Source organism: Hylobates moloch, unplaced genomic scaffold (assembly GCF_009828535.3).
Source record: "Hylobates moloch isolate HMO894 unplaced genomic scaffold, HMol_V3 SCAFFOLD_3, whole genome shotgun sequence".
NCBI lineage: Eukaryota > Metazoa > Chordata > Mammalia > Primates > Hylobatidae > Hylobates > Hylobates moloch.
Genome location: NW_026652278.1, coordinates 61,746,214 through 61,764,537, shown reverse-complemented (window position 1 = coordinate 61,764,537; position 18,324 = coordinate 61,746,214). Strand labels below are relative to the sequence as shown.

The window sequence follows — 18,324 nt, the reverse complement described above, 5'->3', positions numbered from 1 at the left end:
ACATTTAAAAATTTTTATGTAGTAATGTATTCTAGCCTTTTTACATAATTGCACTTTTTTCCTGAAAGTAGATAGCAGGAAATTGGGCCGTCACCAATATTTTTTCCCATTACCCTGAAAAACACTAAATTTTTGTGTTTTTAATTACTGGCACATAATACTTTTCTTCATTCTTTTTTTTTTTTGTTGAGATGGAGTTTCATTCTTGTCACCCAGGCTGGAATGCAATGACGTGATCTCAGCTCACTTCAACCTCTGCCTCCCAGGTTCAAGCGATTCTCCTGCCTCAGCCTCCCAAGTAGCTGGGATTACAGGCATGCGCCACCAAGCCCGGCTAATTTTTATATTTTTTAGTAGATACGGGGTTGCACCATGTTGGCCAGGCTGGTCTCAAACTCTTGACTTCAGGAGATTCGCCCACCTCAGCCTCCCAAAGTGCCGGGATTACAGATATGAGCCACTGCATCCAGCCCATTCTCCTTTTTTATAAAACTTATTTGCCAGCCTTTCATATATTCCAGATGCACATTGAAATTTATCTAAGTTCAGTATAGCTCCATAAATTTAATAGACAAATTTTGTGGGAGATAACATTATATTTTGCAATACTGAGTTTTTCCATCCAGGAATCTGATATTTCTCACTATTCTTTCCAGTCTTTTTTTACATCATTAAGTAAAATTTAATACATATATAGATATGCACACATATCTATAATTGTGCTTATTTCAATAGATACATACTGCTATGAAATTTATAATATTTAGTTACTATAACAAATTTTGTTATGAAAACTTTTATATAGAAAAATATATTATTTATCTCACATTCATTCTGCATGAAGAAGTGTTAACGAATACTCAATAGTAGTAACAGTTTTCAGATAATCTTGTATTCCCTAGGTAGACAATTTTGAGACCTGGGAATAAATATAGTTATTTGTTAACAATATTTGCATTATTGCTTTTTTTATTCATTTAGATTTACTAGAACCTTGAGTAAAATATTGATTAACCTCACTTATAGTGGGAATGCTTATCTTATTCTTGACTTTTGAGCATGACACTTGCTGGAAATTTCTGGATTTTGTTTTAGATTAAGAATTATTCTTCCTATTCATAGATTTCTAAGGTTTTGAGTTTGTTTTTTAGTGTAGTTTTGCTTTGCTTCAATCAGAATAGGCATAAACCTGTCATCAATGCTTTTTAAAAATCTATTGCTATCCGGTTCAACAAGGAATTTCAGTGTTAGATCTCAATCATGAGTCATTTGTTCATTCTGGGAATAAACAATATTGTCTTGCTTTATTATTTTTTTATTACACAGTTGAATTAAATTGGCTAATATTTCATCTACAAATTCATGTTTAAATTAATAGGAACGTTGACTGATAGCTCTTCTCCTTTGTCTAATTTCTGTCTAATTTTGTTATCAGTTAAGCAGTAAAACAAAATTATTGAAATGGAAAGAGGTCTAGAAATGAAGTCAATCTGTTCCTCATCTTATAGATGGATGACCAAAGACAGAGAGGTAAAGCAAAACTAATATCAGAGACCGGATTGTGTGATTGACGATTCATAAAATTTGGGAAGCAGCTTGAGATGCAAAGTTCAAGAGAATATGAATTTCCTAAGTAATAATTTGTCTCCGTGTAACACTCTTACTACAGTCATCTCTATAAAGTTCACCTACCTCTAGCTTCTTATAGTATTTGGAGACAGAGTTTTAGTCTTTGATCCTTTCACGTGTCCCTTTAAATAGATTGTGCTTGTTGGGATTCACTTTCATTGATTTTGACTTCTATGATTTGCCTGACAGTTCCCAGCCCACGTAATAGGTGCATAATCAATATTTGTTAGTTGATGAAATTGTTTCCCTGCACTTTGCTATGTGCTTTTACAGCACAGTTATATTAGTTAAATATTCTACAGAACCCATAATTCATAATCATTTCTTATTACTACCAAGGGAAGCACAGCAGCGCTGCTTCACTAGGAGAAAGAGGAGGGCTGACTTGTTAGCCAGAGGTCAGTCGGGTGCCAACATGGGGAGATCACAGCTCTTTCTGCAATTATCAGAAGCAGAGCATATATTACATTCTGAAATAGACAATGAAGCTCTTGGATTTGTCGATGGAAGTTATTGTGCCTCTTTCCATCTGCCACACTTGCCAACATTTGGCATCCAGCTTGGGCCCTTTAAGAGTTACTTTACTTGATTAAAAATAAATAAATTAAAAGCTAAATTGAGACCTATTCAGTAGTTCCAAATTTGATATCTTAAGCGAAGGTAAAACTTGAAAGAAGCTGCTCCCCAAGACTTGTTAAGGATGATGGCCAGACTAGAAGAAAAACAAGTACTTTTCTTGAAAGTCCAGTTGTCTAAGCCTTTGTAGAATATTGCAAATGAATTTCAAAGGAAAAATTTCATTCTTCTTTATTTCTTGTCCTGAGTTTCTGCTGCTGACTCCTCTCTTCAAACCCATTTTTCTTCCATTTGTCATCTCATGTTCATCAAGAAGATGATACATTCTCAAGCATACTGATTCAGGCATTCATGCATTCATTCACTCCCCGAAGAACTATTTATAGATTGTCTACTGTGTGTCAGGTTCTGGCACTGTAGGCTGAATGATGAGCAAATACAGGTGTTGTCCCTGCTTTTATAAATCTGGGAAAATGTATGCTAATCAAATAATCTCCCCAGTGAAATATAATTACAAACTGAGAATCATGCTCTGAAGGAAAAATCTGACTTAAGTTGGCAGAGGTTTCAGGTATTCTGTGTGGAGGTGGAGGACAGTGTTGGTGAAAAACTTTCCAAAGAATTACTTTTGAGCAGAGATCTGATGGATAGCAGTTAAGCAAGTATAAGTGGTGTGAAGGTGGCTGTGAAAAGGGAGGAGGAGAGCATTCCAGCCAGCAGAGAACAGTATGTACAGATGTTTTCTGGCAGAAGCAAGCACTGATACATAAAAGTACATTGATATAGCTGAAGCAAAGAGAGAACAAGAACTACACATGATGACTCCTGGGCCAGACTGCAAGACGTAGTAGGGATGGGGGTATGATGTGGGGATGGGAAGGTGATGATGGGGGAACCAAATTTGCATCTGAAAAAATATGTTGGCTGCAATGTGAACATATTGTAGAGAAAGAACATTTGCTGACAACAAAAGCTAAAACTGGAAACAAGAATAAAATAAATAAAACTGATCAAAATCTTAACTAGGGTAGAGGACAGCAAAAGTATAGGTTGGTGCAAAAGTAATTGCGGTTTCTGCCATTGCAAAAACTGCAATCACTTTTGCACCAACCTAATACATGATTTGAGATATTACTGAGAGGTAAAATGTTTTAAAATGGATAGATGGGAGAATGAGAGAGTGAGTATTATCCAGGCAACCTGTAGCTCTCTGCCTTGAGTCATAAGACTCATGGGGTTACTTTACCTCATACACAGTCCTCTGTTCATGTCAGACTAGTTTAACCATCATCATTTGACTTGAACACTCTAGGAATGATTAGCATGGTTGTCTCTGTGGCTGAATTGCATATTTTCAGGGATAACTTACTTGACCTCTCAGCATTTAATAGATGATATCATCCTCTTGAAACCTTTTCTTCTCCTGGTCTCCATGACATCACAGTATCGTGGGCAACCTTTCTTATCTCTGGCCACTTTTTCTAAGACTCATTGAAGGAGTAACCTCATGTTTCTGCCTAATAAATATTAATATCTTATATACCTTCAATAACTTTTTCTCCTCACATAATCATATCTAATTGCCATCAATAAACTAGTAACTTCTTAATTAATATCTCTACTTTAGACCCCCTCTTAACTACACATCTAACTATATGTAGTTTATGTCTTCTTATGTATCTCAGTGGCAACTCAAACTCAAAGTATCTAGTCCAACTCTTGCTATCTCCCACCAACTTGAAGGACTTCTAGTGTTCCATCTATCAGTGATTTGGCTAGTGAATTTGTAGTTTTGCTACTTACTACTGTGTCCAAGGGGCATAGACACCATTTTTCCTTCTTCATGCTTCTTCACAAGCTTTTATGAACTGCCATTTATTTCTAAATTCAGAAAGAAGCCCAAGTCTCCTTTGCCAATACAAGTTAAAAATAAATAACCCATTTCAGCTAGATTATTTCCACACCCATATTCAAAGTTTTTCTTTGTTTATTTGTATCTTTGCTACGGATTTGTCTAATCTTGATGTTTCCAATGAATATACACAGTCAGACTGAAATCCACTTGGGGCAGTTAAGTTTAATAACCTAAGGACTTTCTTTTCTCAGATGTTTCCCCCCATAACCTAAAGCAATAATTCTTACCTTTATATTCATATGGTACAGAATTAGGATCATTTTTATTAGAAAGGAGTGGAAGAAAGGAAACAGCTTCCAATAAACAAATTAAGTTGTACACAGGACTTTAAAAAATAGAATTCACCAAATGTGTTAATTTCAGATTCAATAGACAGTAATTTATATTAACAATGATTCAGTTCCAGATAGAGATAAATTATTATTTTTATTTATTTACATAGATGAAATGCTATTTCGGGGTATTTAACTTGATGGGAAAATATTTTTAAAAAGAATATATCATCGTCTTTACCCTCAAGCAGCTCACCATCTGATAGATACATAAATGAGTTTAGAGAGAAGGAGAATTTGCTATAATGCGAGAGTGTGGGAAGATAAAGATATGGATCCTGGGCATCTGAATAGAGTTTGTGGAAGAAACAGTATTTGATCCAGGCCTTGAAGTATAGGTATGATTTTCAAAGAGTATGTGAGGGGTGGTTTTCAAACAGAGTGAACAGCTTGCTGAAAGATAAACTTAAAAATGATAAATTATTTTCTTCAAGAATTAGATGTTCTCTTGTACCTGATATGTAACATGTTCTAATAGACATTGAAGAATTAGATCGTCAAAGGAAGACACTTATCTGTATGTGCAGGAACTCAAATGACTGTCTCCTTCCTTGCATTTGTCCCTGACACTAGGACATGCCGGCTGACTAAACCCAGAGGCAGGCATTTAATAAGAAGTTGCCTTTCACAGGAATAATTATGGTTATACATTACCAGCTTTCAACTTTGCTGAAAGTATCCATCTGAGATTAGTACATTCTTAGGGTATAAGTTTCTGGCTCAGTACTTACTAAGAATCGTAGTTCTCTAGTTGTATGCAAAGGAAAACAAATTTGGCTTACTTAAAAAGAAAATAAAGACTTTATGGAAGACATAAGGTAATGCACATAAATCAAAATGAAAGAAGGCTAAGATTCGACAGAACAAAGAGTGATTCAGGGCTGTAGGTGGCACTAGTGAGTGAGGGATATGCCCAGGCTAGACCTAGGGGAGGACCAGGATCCTTGATTGACAGTCGTACCAAGACTTTACACCACTAGGTTAGAGAAAGAACTGTTCTCCGAGGGAAATCAGTGCTATTACCAAATGGAGGAATGGATTTTGGATGGAAGGCCAGAATATCCCCTACACTTGATTTTCTTATTTCAATTTTTAACCTTTTCTCTATTTCTCAAGTAGAAGTTAAGTCATTATTTCTTGCCTCTAATTTGTGAAGCTTTCTATTTAACTTCCTACGCTATCCCACACATATTCAGGTCATTCATTTTTAGACTTTCACCTCAGTACATTTATCTTTGGGAAAGAGTGTCTATTTAAACAAATAAATTAACCAGAATCCTAGTATGTATCTGTGTGTTGCCATGTGTGTATTGTTGTTGTTGTTGTTGTTGTGTGTGTGTATGTGTTGGGGATGGGGGAGGTGGTATATCAGAATCACCTGGGAGAACTTTTAAAAAATCTAATTATACAGTCCTTACACCTCTGACTTCCATGCATATACACACTTAATATATCAGAATATCTTGATGGAAGGGAATTGGACTTTTCTTTTTAATAGCTATTTACTGGTGATTCTATTACTCTTACGATCTCTCTTATTCCACAAGTTGAGGACTATTGATTTGGATTTTTTGTAGGCCCCATTATATTTCCATTATTGAATATATTTGCCATTCTGGATTCTAGAACAACTAGGAGAAAGTTGTTGAGAGAAATATTTCATCTCCTTATAAAGAAAAACTTCATAACTTGTGTAACTTTGTAACTTTGGGCTGTCCTGCAATGGGACTAGACTGCCCTGCAAGACAATAAATTCTCTGCCTCTGGAAGTATTTACACAAGAGTTGCATGACCAATTGGCAGATGGGAAAATGCATGAAAATGAGACAGTGACCTTTCTCCCCCATTGAGAGCTAGGACACGTGGTGACATGATATTACAATTAACTATGTGAACAATATATAAACAATGAATGTGTGACAATGAAAATCTCAGCAAACATCAAGGTTTGCTTCATGTTCTGGAGAGATCATATTACAGGTAAATACCTGTGTGGGAACTTCTCGGTGACAGACTGAATGATATGTGATAAGCAGCTGTCCAAATAGTGTACTCATTCCTAACAATGATTCCATTTCAGTTTTCTAAGATGACTGAGAACACTACCAGTGCTCCTGAGATTTCGGATAAAACTTAATACTAGAACGTTAAAACATATCATGCTCTGATATTCAATATATTTAAAATAGAATATGTTTACCAGATTAGAACAAAGTAATGATGAAAAACAGACAACCTATAGTATGGTAGATCTTTTTTAAAGGGTCATTGAGAAAATTTTCCATCTCAAAATATCTGTTTTATTGCTGTCCCTTGCTCTACCACTGGTGACTCATTCTTTTGTGTCAAGCATGATCATCCTCCTGACCTTGATAGAGAGTGAGGGACAGAACTAGCCTAGGTGTCAGGATTCTACAAGGCCAGGCTCCACAACAGGGAATTTCTTACCTGAAACCATGGGTTAGGGAGTGAAAGATACTATGTTCTCTGCTGAGTGAAAGAAAAGACTCAAAGTCCAGCAAATGGAAACCATGACAGAAACATACTAACTAGTATACAGAACTGGAACTAGGGGCCACTGCCATGGCACATGGCTGTAATCCTAGCACTTTGGGAGACTGAGGCAGATGGACCACTTGAACTCAGGAGGTCGAAACCAGCTTAGCCAACATGGCGAAAACCCGTATCTACAAAAAATACAAAAATTAGCCAGGTGTGGTGGTGCGCACCTATAGTCTCAGCTACTTGAGGGGCTGTGGTGGGAGGATCGTTTGAGCCCAGGAGGTGGAGGTTGCAGTGAGCCTGGATGGAGCCACTGCACTCCAGCCTGGGCGACATAGTGAGACTCAGTCTCTAAATAAATAAATAAATAAATAAAATGAACTTGAACCAGGAACCAGAAAGAAGGGAACAAACATCAACATGATTGTTCAGTTGAGGAATTGTCTGTCTAGGCGTTTTCATCTACGGTGTTTTTTAGAGCCCAAATAGGGCAATAAGGTCAGCCATGTTTAAAGGGCCTAGAATATACCATACATTTTAGAGGGCAGAAGGAATGGTGGGAAGGAAAGAGCTGCAAGAGAGGGTTGCTAATACAAAACTTCACTCTCCTCTCATAACAAGACACATAACCCTGTTTGAAGACTTCTCATTTGTTTTTAAATTATTGCAATATTGGTAATTATTTTAAGGATGTCATTTAATCTTTCATAAAAATGAAAGAACATTTTGTCCCAGGTTTTTCTTTTCAATAAATGTGTAAATTTAAATAACTACCTTTCATCCCATTTATTTAAGATAATTTAGATTCTGATTTTTGTAGACTTGGTTAAGGATATAGCAAAATATCAATAAAAAGTCTGGTCAATCATTTCAATGCCAGAATGCTTTTCAAGACTTTCTTCAGGGTAGCAAAAAGGACACACACATATTGCTAGTTAATAGTCGCTCTGCCGTTGGTTGGTTTGAGTATGTTTCATCCCCCTGCTTAATTTTGCTTTCTTATTTATACAATATAGGATTAGAGAGTGGGGTTAAATATCACAAAATGGTGATCTGTGAACTAAAGTAAGCCAACAGACTGTTAGTTTGGCTAAGACATTGAGTTTTTCCTTTCATTTGTCTCGTTTTAATGGATGCCTTTCAGTAGGGCATACATAATCATTTTGTTTGGGTACCCACAACCCCAGCCTACCATTGAGTTCAATCTAGACTCAATGTTTGTATCCCATCCCCTGCATGGCCCTTGAAAGCATTTGAGTTTGTGGCTCTTGGGTCAGACATATTGTTAAATTTCTTTAGGCTCCTAAGGCTTTAATTCTACAAAACCTCTGAGAGTATGAAATTTCTTTTTTCTTTTCTTTTTCTTTCCATTAGTTGAGAGATAGATTAAATGGAAGGCAATTCATACATGGTGAGGGCCACCAGGCTTCGGACTCTCCCCATACATTATCTCGTTTAATTCTCAAAGCATCCCAGTGCGGTAGTCATTATCATACTCATTTTATAGGTGACAAAACAAGGTCAAATAATTTAATATCTTGCTCATGATCAGAAGCTTATTAACTGTAGGAATTGGGTTCAAACCCAAATCTGTTTGTCTCCAAAAACTCCTGATACCCTTGTTTCCCTCAGTGAGCAGAAACATTCCACAGAGATCTTATGAATATTAACAAAGCTTTGCCCAGATTTTGCCCAGATACACAAAGGATATCAAATGTCCAAATATCTAAAACTATTTTTATAGAACATCTTATTTGCAGGCTGTATTCTTGACCAGCAGGGAATTACATTTCTACTGTTCTTGGGAACATACTTGACTAAAGAGCCATGCAGAATTTAGGAAGAATCATCATTAGAAGAAATTTGGCTTTCATTCACACATTGATATAACGTTAGAAAAATACGTCATAAAATCATTCAAATTTGAAATATAAAGATATTTTATTTCTAACTTTTCTGTTTTGTCACAGATACTACGTATCTTAAAATTCGACCTTGTTTGTACAAAATAGCACTAAAACTGCACGTAACTTGAAAATATACTCTATTACCTAGAACCTTTATTTGACAGGACAGTTCTGGTAAGGAGAAGGTCAGGTATGTGCAGGCATAGAATACATGAAGACAAAAAGAGTCTTAGTACGATGACTGAGCAGAAAACTGTGAGAAGAAAACACAGCTTTCAGTTGTGTTGTATTTTAATTAGAGGGTTGTATAAAATTAATTCTGCTAATATAGACACAAATTGTGTTTAACATAATTTCCATACTATGTCGGTCACTTAATTGGCTTTTAATAAGCCTGGTGGCCAACAAATATCCAGGAGAAGAATGTATATTTTCAAAAGGAAAAAGAAGAAAATGAGGATACATTAAATATAAGTAAATACTACATAGGGGCAGTTTTTTTGTAATTTCTAAGCTTTGGGTTAACCAGCATTCTTCTAATTTGACCACATTGAGCCAGTGATTTTTATTTTTTTACTTTAAACAAACAGTGCTCAAATTTACAGGTCAATATGTTTTGCAAATGCAGTGTGAATTAATATAATACAAATTAAAGCAATTAGACTGTCAAGTTTCACTTTTAGTGATTGGGGTTTGGGGAGTAGAAAGGAGCACAGAAACTGTTGCCCTTTTCAAATAACTCACAAATGTGCTAATTATGTGTCAGATATGAAAGTTGAGGCATTGTGACCTTCAAGCCAACAAAAGACCTTTTCAAGTAAGCCATCCCCATGTACATTAATAAAGTGAGCAATGCCCTTCCACAGTTATATAATGTATGGCTGTTATTTCATTGTATGTGAATGAAAACCAAGGAGTTATTTCACTATTGGCATATTAAAAGAAATGTTATAAAAAAGCAAAGACTGTAAATCCATTTAAATAACATTTTGTGGTACTCTTAAAATAGGGATCCAAAGTCATATGTTGTTTATTTCCACTGCATGTGGCTAATGCGTGGTTTCTCCACAACTGGATGTATTTTAGATCTTAGCAGGAAAAACTGCAATGTGTTAAAGTATAAAACAACTGACAGAGATATTTTAAAAGTTAGAAAAATTATTGTTAGATAAAGTATCTCCTTGCAATGATAAAAACAATGATATATTTTGTAGATCAGAGAAAACATTGCTTCTGTCCATAAGCCTTACTGTGTTAGTAAGAAGAATGTTGAACAAGAGTGGGGTTCAGAGGAAGGGAAAATAATCTCTTACTCTTTATCATGGCTCTTTCCTGGTCTGAAGAAAGTATTTGTAAACCTTAGATTTAGGTCATGGACATAATGGTAATTAAAAACGCACTCATTTTGTTGGAAGACAATGTAAATTTCAGAAGCAATAATATAAGAGAAATTTGGGTGTCACTAATGCTTGAATCAAATGCACTGCAGCAATGTCAAAGAGTGCCCATGAAGTTGTAGTGGAAAATCAAGAGCAGGAAGAAGAAGTTAATTATCTTGTATTTGTTCAGCTTTGTAGTGTATTTGATGCAAACAAAACGTATAAAGATACAGTCATACTTAATGCAACTTAAATATGAGTAATAGACCTCTGGGAAATAATAAACCAATTACAAATTTAAAATAAATCACAATCATATGAGATTCCAAGAACCTATTAGCATTCAATCCATAGATAAACTTTTGTTTTTCCATTCTCATAAGAGCTTCTTATTATGGGTTAGATGTGGATACCAAGAGACTGTATAGGGTTTACTGATTCGCTCACTAGTCTCTCCTTCTCATTTTAAACAATTATCTAGGTCCTTTTATTGTTATTTGCTTTAATAGATTCTCTGAATTCTTTCATAAAATAGATACCAGTGATGATTTTGAGAATGTTATTTGTCATTGAGATTCTCAACGAATGTGTACACATTCTTGTTCGGTATAAGTGTTGCTGCATTTCCTTGATAATCTAAAATAATTTCTATTATTTTGGATTGTATTTAAGGTGGCAAATCTTGCTTGTTCCATGTCAACAAATGAAGATGGAATTAAAATTGTCAAAATTGCAGCCAATCATTTGGAAACCTTGTGTCCACAGGTATGATAACTAAGTTACTGTCTTTTTGTCTGTAAAATTATATATAATTCCTAATTCTTTTATGCATATAAAAATACACTATTTTTTTTTCTTTTTTTTTTTTTTTGAGACCGGGTCTCACTCTGTTGCTGACACTGGAATGCAGTGGCGCGATCTCAGCTCACTGCAACCTCTGCTTCCCGAGTAGCTGGGATTACAGGCATGTGCCACCATGCCTGGCTAATTTCTGTATTTTTAGTGGAGACGGGGTTTCACCATGTTGGCCAGGCTGGTCTGGAACTCCTAACCTCAAGTGATCTGCCCACCTCGGCCTCCCAAAGTGCTGGGATTACAGGCATGAGCCACCGTGCCCGGCCAAAATGTTTATTTGAAGCATGGAAGACTGAATTGTCCTAAGGTGATTCTTAAAAAGAGAGTAGAGAAAAAGACTGACATTCTTTAAGTGGCCATATTGGAATCTCCTGAGGCAAGGGTGCTTTGTCCAAATGATTTGATTTATTTTTAGTAATTATTTATTTTGAAATTTCAAGTCGGCTGAAAGGATTGACTCTTTTTTTCTTTTATCAAAGAAGATATGGGTTTGAAAAAATTTAAGAAATATTTTCTTGTCAGTAATTCAGATGTTTCTTAAAATCTGAGGAGTGACACACTTTTAGGGAATTATTTCTACATGACAAATGGTTTTGAAGCCATGAATCAAGATACACATAGAGCAATTTTAAACACTCTTATCTGAGAAGAAGCAGGATATAATATGGATACTTCCTAATAAAGACCACAAATGTTATAAGGATGAGAAATATAACAAAGATTAGGGACTTGAAGTCTCTGGACGTCTCCTGAGATTCTCAGTCTTCAAAAAGTAGAGCATGTGTTAAATTCTTGATTTGCCTTGCTGACAATTTCATCTCTAAGAATATTAAGGAAACTGTGAAGGAAACTGCTTCTTTGGATTTAATGTTGATTAACAAGTAAGAACAAGCTGGAAAAGTGGGATCTAGAGGACCTGCAGCTGAGATCTCCCAACTGATGTCAATTTTCTATGAGACTCCAGAGGGAACAGAATACTGCAACAAGGTCTCTAAAGTAGTTGAATGAAATATACTCCCATCAACACTCTTTAAGTGTTCTCATCTCTGCACATTGTGAATAATACTCAAGGTTATCATTTTTAAAATGCCTTTTCAATCTAAAGAGTATTAAGTATCTCTCATTGGTTTAAATGTGTAATTTTCTGATTCCTAGTGAGAACATTCTTTTCGCAAATATTTATTGACTATTTGGCTTTCTAATGCGGTGACTTGCTTATATCCTTTTCCAATTTTCCAATTTTTGTTGGGTTGTCTTTTTTGTAATTAATTTGCTTAGGTTTGTTAAAAATATCTCTGTTGCCCATGTCTTTTGAAATATTTTTTAAATAATTTTTCAGTCACAGAAGATTTTAAGAACTTTAATGTAAACATATGATTTATCTTTTAATTATTTTAATATATAGTTATGGAGCACCTACTGTGTGCCCTGGTTTGTAGTTTTGTGCCTCGTTAAGACATTCTACCAACAAATATTTCACATATTTCCCAAATTATGTTGTTAAAAGAGTAAAGTATTATTATTCAACATACAGATATTTATTCCCTCTGAAATATATTTTTATGTCTAACATGAGGTAGAGATCATTTCATTTAGTAGTGTTGACATTTGGGCCACCATCCTATATTAAATAGTTGATCCTTTCTCAATTGCTGTGAAATTCTACCATTGTCTCACACACATCCCATAAGGACTTGTAAATATTTCCATTGCCTAATATATATTTGCATACACATGTTCATATATACTTATAAACATAAATACACGTACACATGTACAAGTTTATATAAACATTATATTATGTTTGCACTTGGTAATTCCCCAGTGTTTTCTTCCCATATGGCCATATGAACAACTTCTTTTATGTTCAATTTACGAGGACTCAGCTTAAATATCATCTTCTCAGAGATCAATCTCCCTTCTCCCTAAATCACTCCTCCAGCTATGACTTACTATGTTACCATATTTATTTATTTTAGAGTCTATATCACAATCTGAAGTTATATTTTATATTAATTTGTTACCGTTATTATATATATTACACACTCACACAGAAAGTTCATGAAGTCAATGATTTGATATCCCTTATTCACTATTAATATCCCCTGTACCTAGCAGAAATAAAATATATATTGGATGTTCAATAAATATTTGTTCAGTGTATAAATCAGTGAGAAGGTTGCTAGAATGATAAATCATTCTATATTCATAGAGGGCAGGGATGATTTCGGCAACAACTTCTTGGTATTTTTCTTAATATGATGTGTCTTATTTTTAATAAGATGAAAAAAGACAGTATAATTACTTTGAGCTGTAACTGATAGAAAAAAGTCCTTTACAGTGGCTATTTTATGTATAGATACTGACCAAGGATGAGATCTGAATTCATAGGCTAGATTGATTTTAGAGTGAGTCAGGTAAGTCCTGGGTCAGGAGGAGCTGATAGGGTGGCCCTGGATTTCTATGTGTTAAGTACAATTGAATTCACCTAGGTTTCAGTGAATTGAGTTGTTCTGGTTCTTACTGTGTACAAAGGACCACAACTGTAAAGCTTTGCCCAGTTATAGGTATCACCCTTCAAAAAAGATTTGTCACTTGGAGCATACTTAACAGAGATATTTGAAACAGTGACATGAGTTGAAACTATATCATATGAACACCTCAGAAAAGCAATCGGGAATTTTTAGCCAGGAAAAGACCTGGAGAAACACAATCACTCTCATTATATCTTTAAAGGACTATGATGTGAATGTCTTGTTCTGAAGGGCCTCAAGAGGCAGAATACAACCTATGAGCAGATGTTAGAAGAATGCAAATTTTATCTCAATATAGAGATGAGTTTTTTTAACAGAGCTATCCTGAAAGGAATTGGACTTTATTGAGAACACAGAATTTGGAGTTTCTCAACACTACAGACATTTAACACAAGGAGAGTGATTAGTTGACCAAGGTATTTTATGGGGGGGCACAAACAAACCTTGGGTGAAAAGTGGGTCTAGAAGCCTTTTGAAACCCAATCCTGAGATCCTCTAATGGATCTGTCTGTTTTATGAAAGAGAGAAATGTGATCTGGATGATTGCCGGAGTACTACAGGTGTGGGAACAGTTATGCTGAACCTGGTGGAAGGATAAAGCCATCTATAGGGCTTAATACTTGCTCCACTTTAACAAGTGACTTGGAAGAATACTGAAAAAGTAAACATTTTATATTTGTGTAAGGTACAAAACTGAGAAAGGTAGAATGGTCTAATGTTTGAAAACTCATAAGCTGAAATTAAGGGCAAATATAAAGTCAGGGCCTTAGCTTAAATAGAACCTTCTGCACGAGCGTATAGTGAAACTATTGCACATCAAAAGCACATGGGTCATCAGGACTTGAGAGGGACATTTGCTCTCTTGTTCAACGAATTTCAAACCTGGATCTATGAAAGCATTTTCATGGTCTATAGTAAAAGTAGCTCAGTGTAGTTAGCTTTTATTCACATAGTGAAATTTATTCAACTTTTCATTCTCAGGTTTTTTTTTATTATACTTTAGTTTTTAGGGTACATGTGCACAATGTGCAGGTTTGTTACATATGTATCCATGTGCCATGTTGTTTTGCTGCACCCATTAACTCGTCATTTAGCATTAGGTATATCTCCTAATGCTGTCCCTCCCCCCTCCTCCCACCCCACAACAGTCCCCGGAGTGTAATGTTCCCCTTCCTGTGTCCATGAGTTCTCATTGTTCAATTCCCACCTATGAGTGAGAACGTGCGGTGTTTGGTTTTTTGTCCTTGCGATAGTTTACTGAGAATGATGGTTACCAGCTTCATCCATGTCCCTACAAAGGACATGAACTCATCATTTTTTATGGCTGCATAGTATTCCATGGTGTATATGTGCCACATTTTCTTAATCCAGTCTATCGTTGTTGGACATTTGGGTTGGTTCCAACTCTTTGCTATTGTGAATAGTGCCACAATAAGCATACGTGTGCATGTGTCTTTATAGCAGCATGATTTATAGTCCTTTGGGTATATACCCAGTAATGGGATGGCTGGGTCAAATGGTATTTCTAGTTCTAGATCCCTGAGGAATCGCCACACTGACTTCCACAATGGTTGAACTAGTTTACAGTCCCACCAACAGTGTAAAAGTGTTCCTATTTCTCCACATGCTCTCCAGCACCTGTTGTTTCCTGACTTTTTAATGATGGCCATTCTAACTGGTGTGAGATGGTATCTCACTGTGGTTTTGATTTGCATTTCTCTGATGGACAGTGATGATGAGCATTTCTTCATGTGTTTTTTGGCTGCATAAATGTCTTCTTTTGAGAAGTGTCTGTTCATGTCCTTTGCCCACTTTTTGATGGGGTTGTTTGTTTTTTTTTCTTGTAAATTTGTTTGAGTTCATTGTAGATTCTGGATATTAGCCCTTTGTCAGATGAGTAGGTTGCAAAAATTTTCTCCCATTCTGTAGGTTGCCTGTTCACTGTGATGGTAGTTTCTTTTGCTGTGCAGAAGCTCTTTAGTTTAATTAGATCCCATTTGTCAATTTTGGCTTTTGTTGCCATTGCTTTTGGTGTTTTAGACATGAAGTCCTTGCCCACGCCTATGGCCTGAATGGTATTGCCTAGGTTTTCTTGTAGGATTTTAATGGTTTTAGGTCTAACATTTAAGTCTTTAATCCATCTTGAATTAATTTTTGTATAAGGTGTAAGGAAGGGATCCAGTTTCAGCTTTCTACATATGGCTAGCCAGTTTTCCCAGCACCATTTATTAAATAGGGAATCCTTTCCCCATTTCTTGTTTTTGTCAGGTTTGTCAAAGATCAGATAGTTGTAGATATGTGGCATCATTTCTGAGGGCTCTGTTCTGTTCCATTGATCTACGTCTCTGTTGTACCAGTACCATGCTGTTTTGGTTTTTAATATTTTTCAATTCTGTGAGAAAGTCTTGGTAGTTGATGGGGATGGATTGAATTATAAATATCGTTGGCAGTATGGCCTTTCACAGAGCATGGAATGTTCTTCCATTTGTTTGTATCCTCTTTTATTTCATTGAGCAGTGGTTTGTAGTTCTCCTTGAAGAGGTCCTTCACATCCCTTGTAAGCTGGATTCCTAGGTATTTTATTCTCTTTGAAGCAATTGTGAATGGGAGTTCACTCATGATTTGGCTCTCTGTTTGTCTGTGATTGGTGTACAAGAATGCTTGTGATTTTTGTACATTGATTTTGTATCCTGAGACTTTGCTGAAGTTGCTAATCAACTTAAGGAGATTTTGGGCTGAGACGATGGGGTTTTCTAGATATACAATCATGTCATCTGCAAAGAGGGACAATTTGACTTCCTCTTTTCTGAATTGAATACCCTTTATTTCCTTCTCCTGCCTGATTGCCCTGGCCAGAACTTCCAGCACTATGTTGAATAGGAGTGGTGAGAGAGGGCATCCCTGTCTTGTGCCAGTTTTCAAAGGGAATGCTTCCAGTTTTTGCCCATTCAGTATGATATTGGCTGTGGGTTTGTCATAGATAGCTCTTATTATTTTGAGATACGTCCCATCAATACCTAATTTATTGAGAGTTTTTAGCATGAAGGGATGTTGAATTTTGTCAAAGGCCTTTTCTGCATCTATTGAGATAATCATGTGGTTTTTGTCGTTGGTTCTGTTTATGTGCTGGATTACATTTATTGATTTGCATATGTTGAACCAGCCTTGCATCCCAGGGATGAAGCCCACTTGATCATGGTGTATGAGCTTTTTGATGTGCTGCTGGATTCGGTTTGCCAGTATTTTATTGAGGATTTTTGCATCAATGTTCATCAAGGATATTGGTCTGAAATTCTCTCTTTTGGTTATGTCTCTGCCAGGCTTTGGTATCAGGACGATGCTGGCCTCATAAAATGAGTCAGGGAGGATTCCCTCTTTTTCTATCAATTGGAATAGTTTCAGAAGGAATGGTACCAGTTCCTCCTTGTACCTCTGGTAGAATTCTGCTGTGAATCCATCAGGTCCTGGACTCTTTTTGGTTGGTAAGCTATTGATTATTGCGACAATTTCAGAGCCTGTTATTGGTCTTTTCAGAGATTCAACTTCTTCATGGTTTAGTCTTGGGAGGGTGTATTTGTCTAGGAATTTATCCATTTCTTCTAGATTTTCTAGTTTATTTGCATAGAGGTGTTTGTAGTATTCTCTGATGGTAGATTGTATTTCTGTGGGATCAGTGTTGATATCCCCTTTTTCATTTTTTATTGCATCTATTTGATTCTTCTCTCTTTTCCTCTTTATTAGTCTTGCTAGCGGTCTATCAATTTTGTTGATCTTTTCAAAAACCAGCTCCTGGATTCATTAATTTTTTGAAGGGTTTTTTGTGTCTCTATGTCCTTCAGTTCTGCTCTGATTTTAGTTATTTCTAGCTTTCTTCTAGCTTTTGAATGTGTTTGCTCTTGCTTTTCTAGTTCTTTTAATTGTGATGTTAGGGTGTCAATTTTGGATCTTTCCTGCTTTCTCTTGTGGGCATTTAGGGCTATAAATTTCCCTCTACACACTGCTTTGAATGTGTCCCAGAGATTCTGGTATGTTGTGTCTTTGTTCTCGTTGGTTTCAAAGAACATCTTTATTTCTGCCTTCATTTCATTATGTATCCAATAGTCATTCAGGAGCGGGTTGTTCATTTTCCATGTAGTTGAGCGGTCTTGAGTGAGTTTCTTAATCCTGAGTTCTAGTTTGATTGCACTGTGGTCTGAGAGACAAGTTTGTTATAATTTCTGTTCTTTTACATTTGCTGAGGTGGGCTTTACTTCCAACTATGTGGTCAGTTTTGGAATAGGTGTGGTGTGGTGCTGAAAAAAATGTATATTCTGTTGATTTGGGGTGGAGAGTTCTGTAGATGTCTATTAGGTCCACTTTGTGCAGAGCTGAGTTCAATTCCTGGATATCCTTGTTAACTTTCTGTCTCGTTGATCTGTCTAATGTTGACAGTGGGGTGTTAAAATCTCCCATTGTTATTGTGTGGGAGTTTAAGTCCCTTTGTAGGTCACTCAGGACTTGCTTTATGAATCTGAGTGCTGCTGTGTTGGGTGCATATATATTTAGGATAGTTAGCTCTTCTTGTTGAATTGATCCCTTTACCATTATGTAATGGCCTTCTTTGTCTCTTTTGATCTTTGTTGGTTTAAAGTCTATTTTATCAGAGACTAGGATTGCAACCCCTGCCTTTTTTTGTTTTCCATTTGCTTGATAGAT

The 18,324-nt window shown here is 35.9% G+C and overlaps 1 protein-coding gene across 1 annotated transcript in view; it reads left to right on the top strand.

The window, feature by feature from the left end:
* CTNNA3 (catenin alpha 3) overlaps nt 1-18,324 on the top strand; it is a 1,859,096-nt gene that overhangs the window by 1,089,290 nt on the left and 751,482 nt on the right. The window contains exon 10 of the mRNA XM_032138296.2: nt 10,913-11,005. Within this exon, the coding sequence (XP_031994187.1) occupies nt 10,913-11,005 (93 nt within the window). The remainder of the gene's footprint in view (nt 1-10,912; nt 11,006-18,324) is intronic.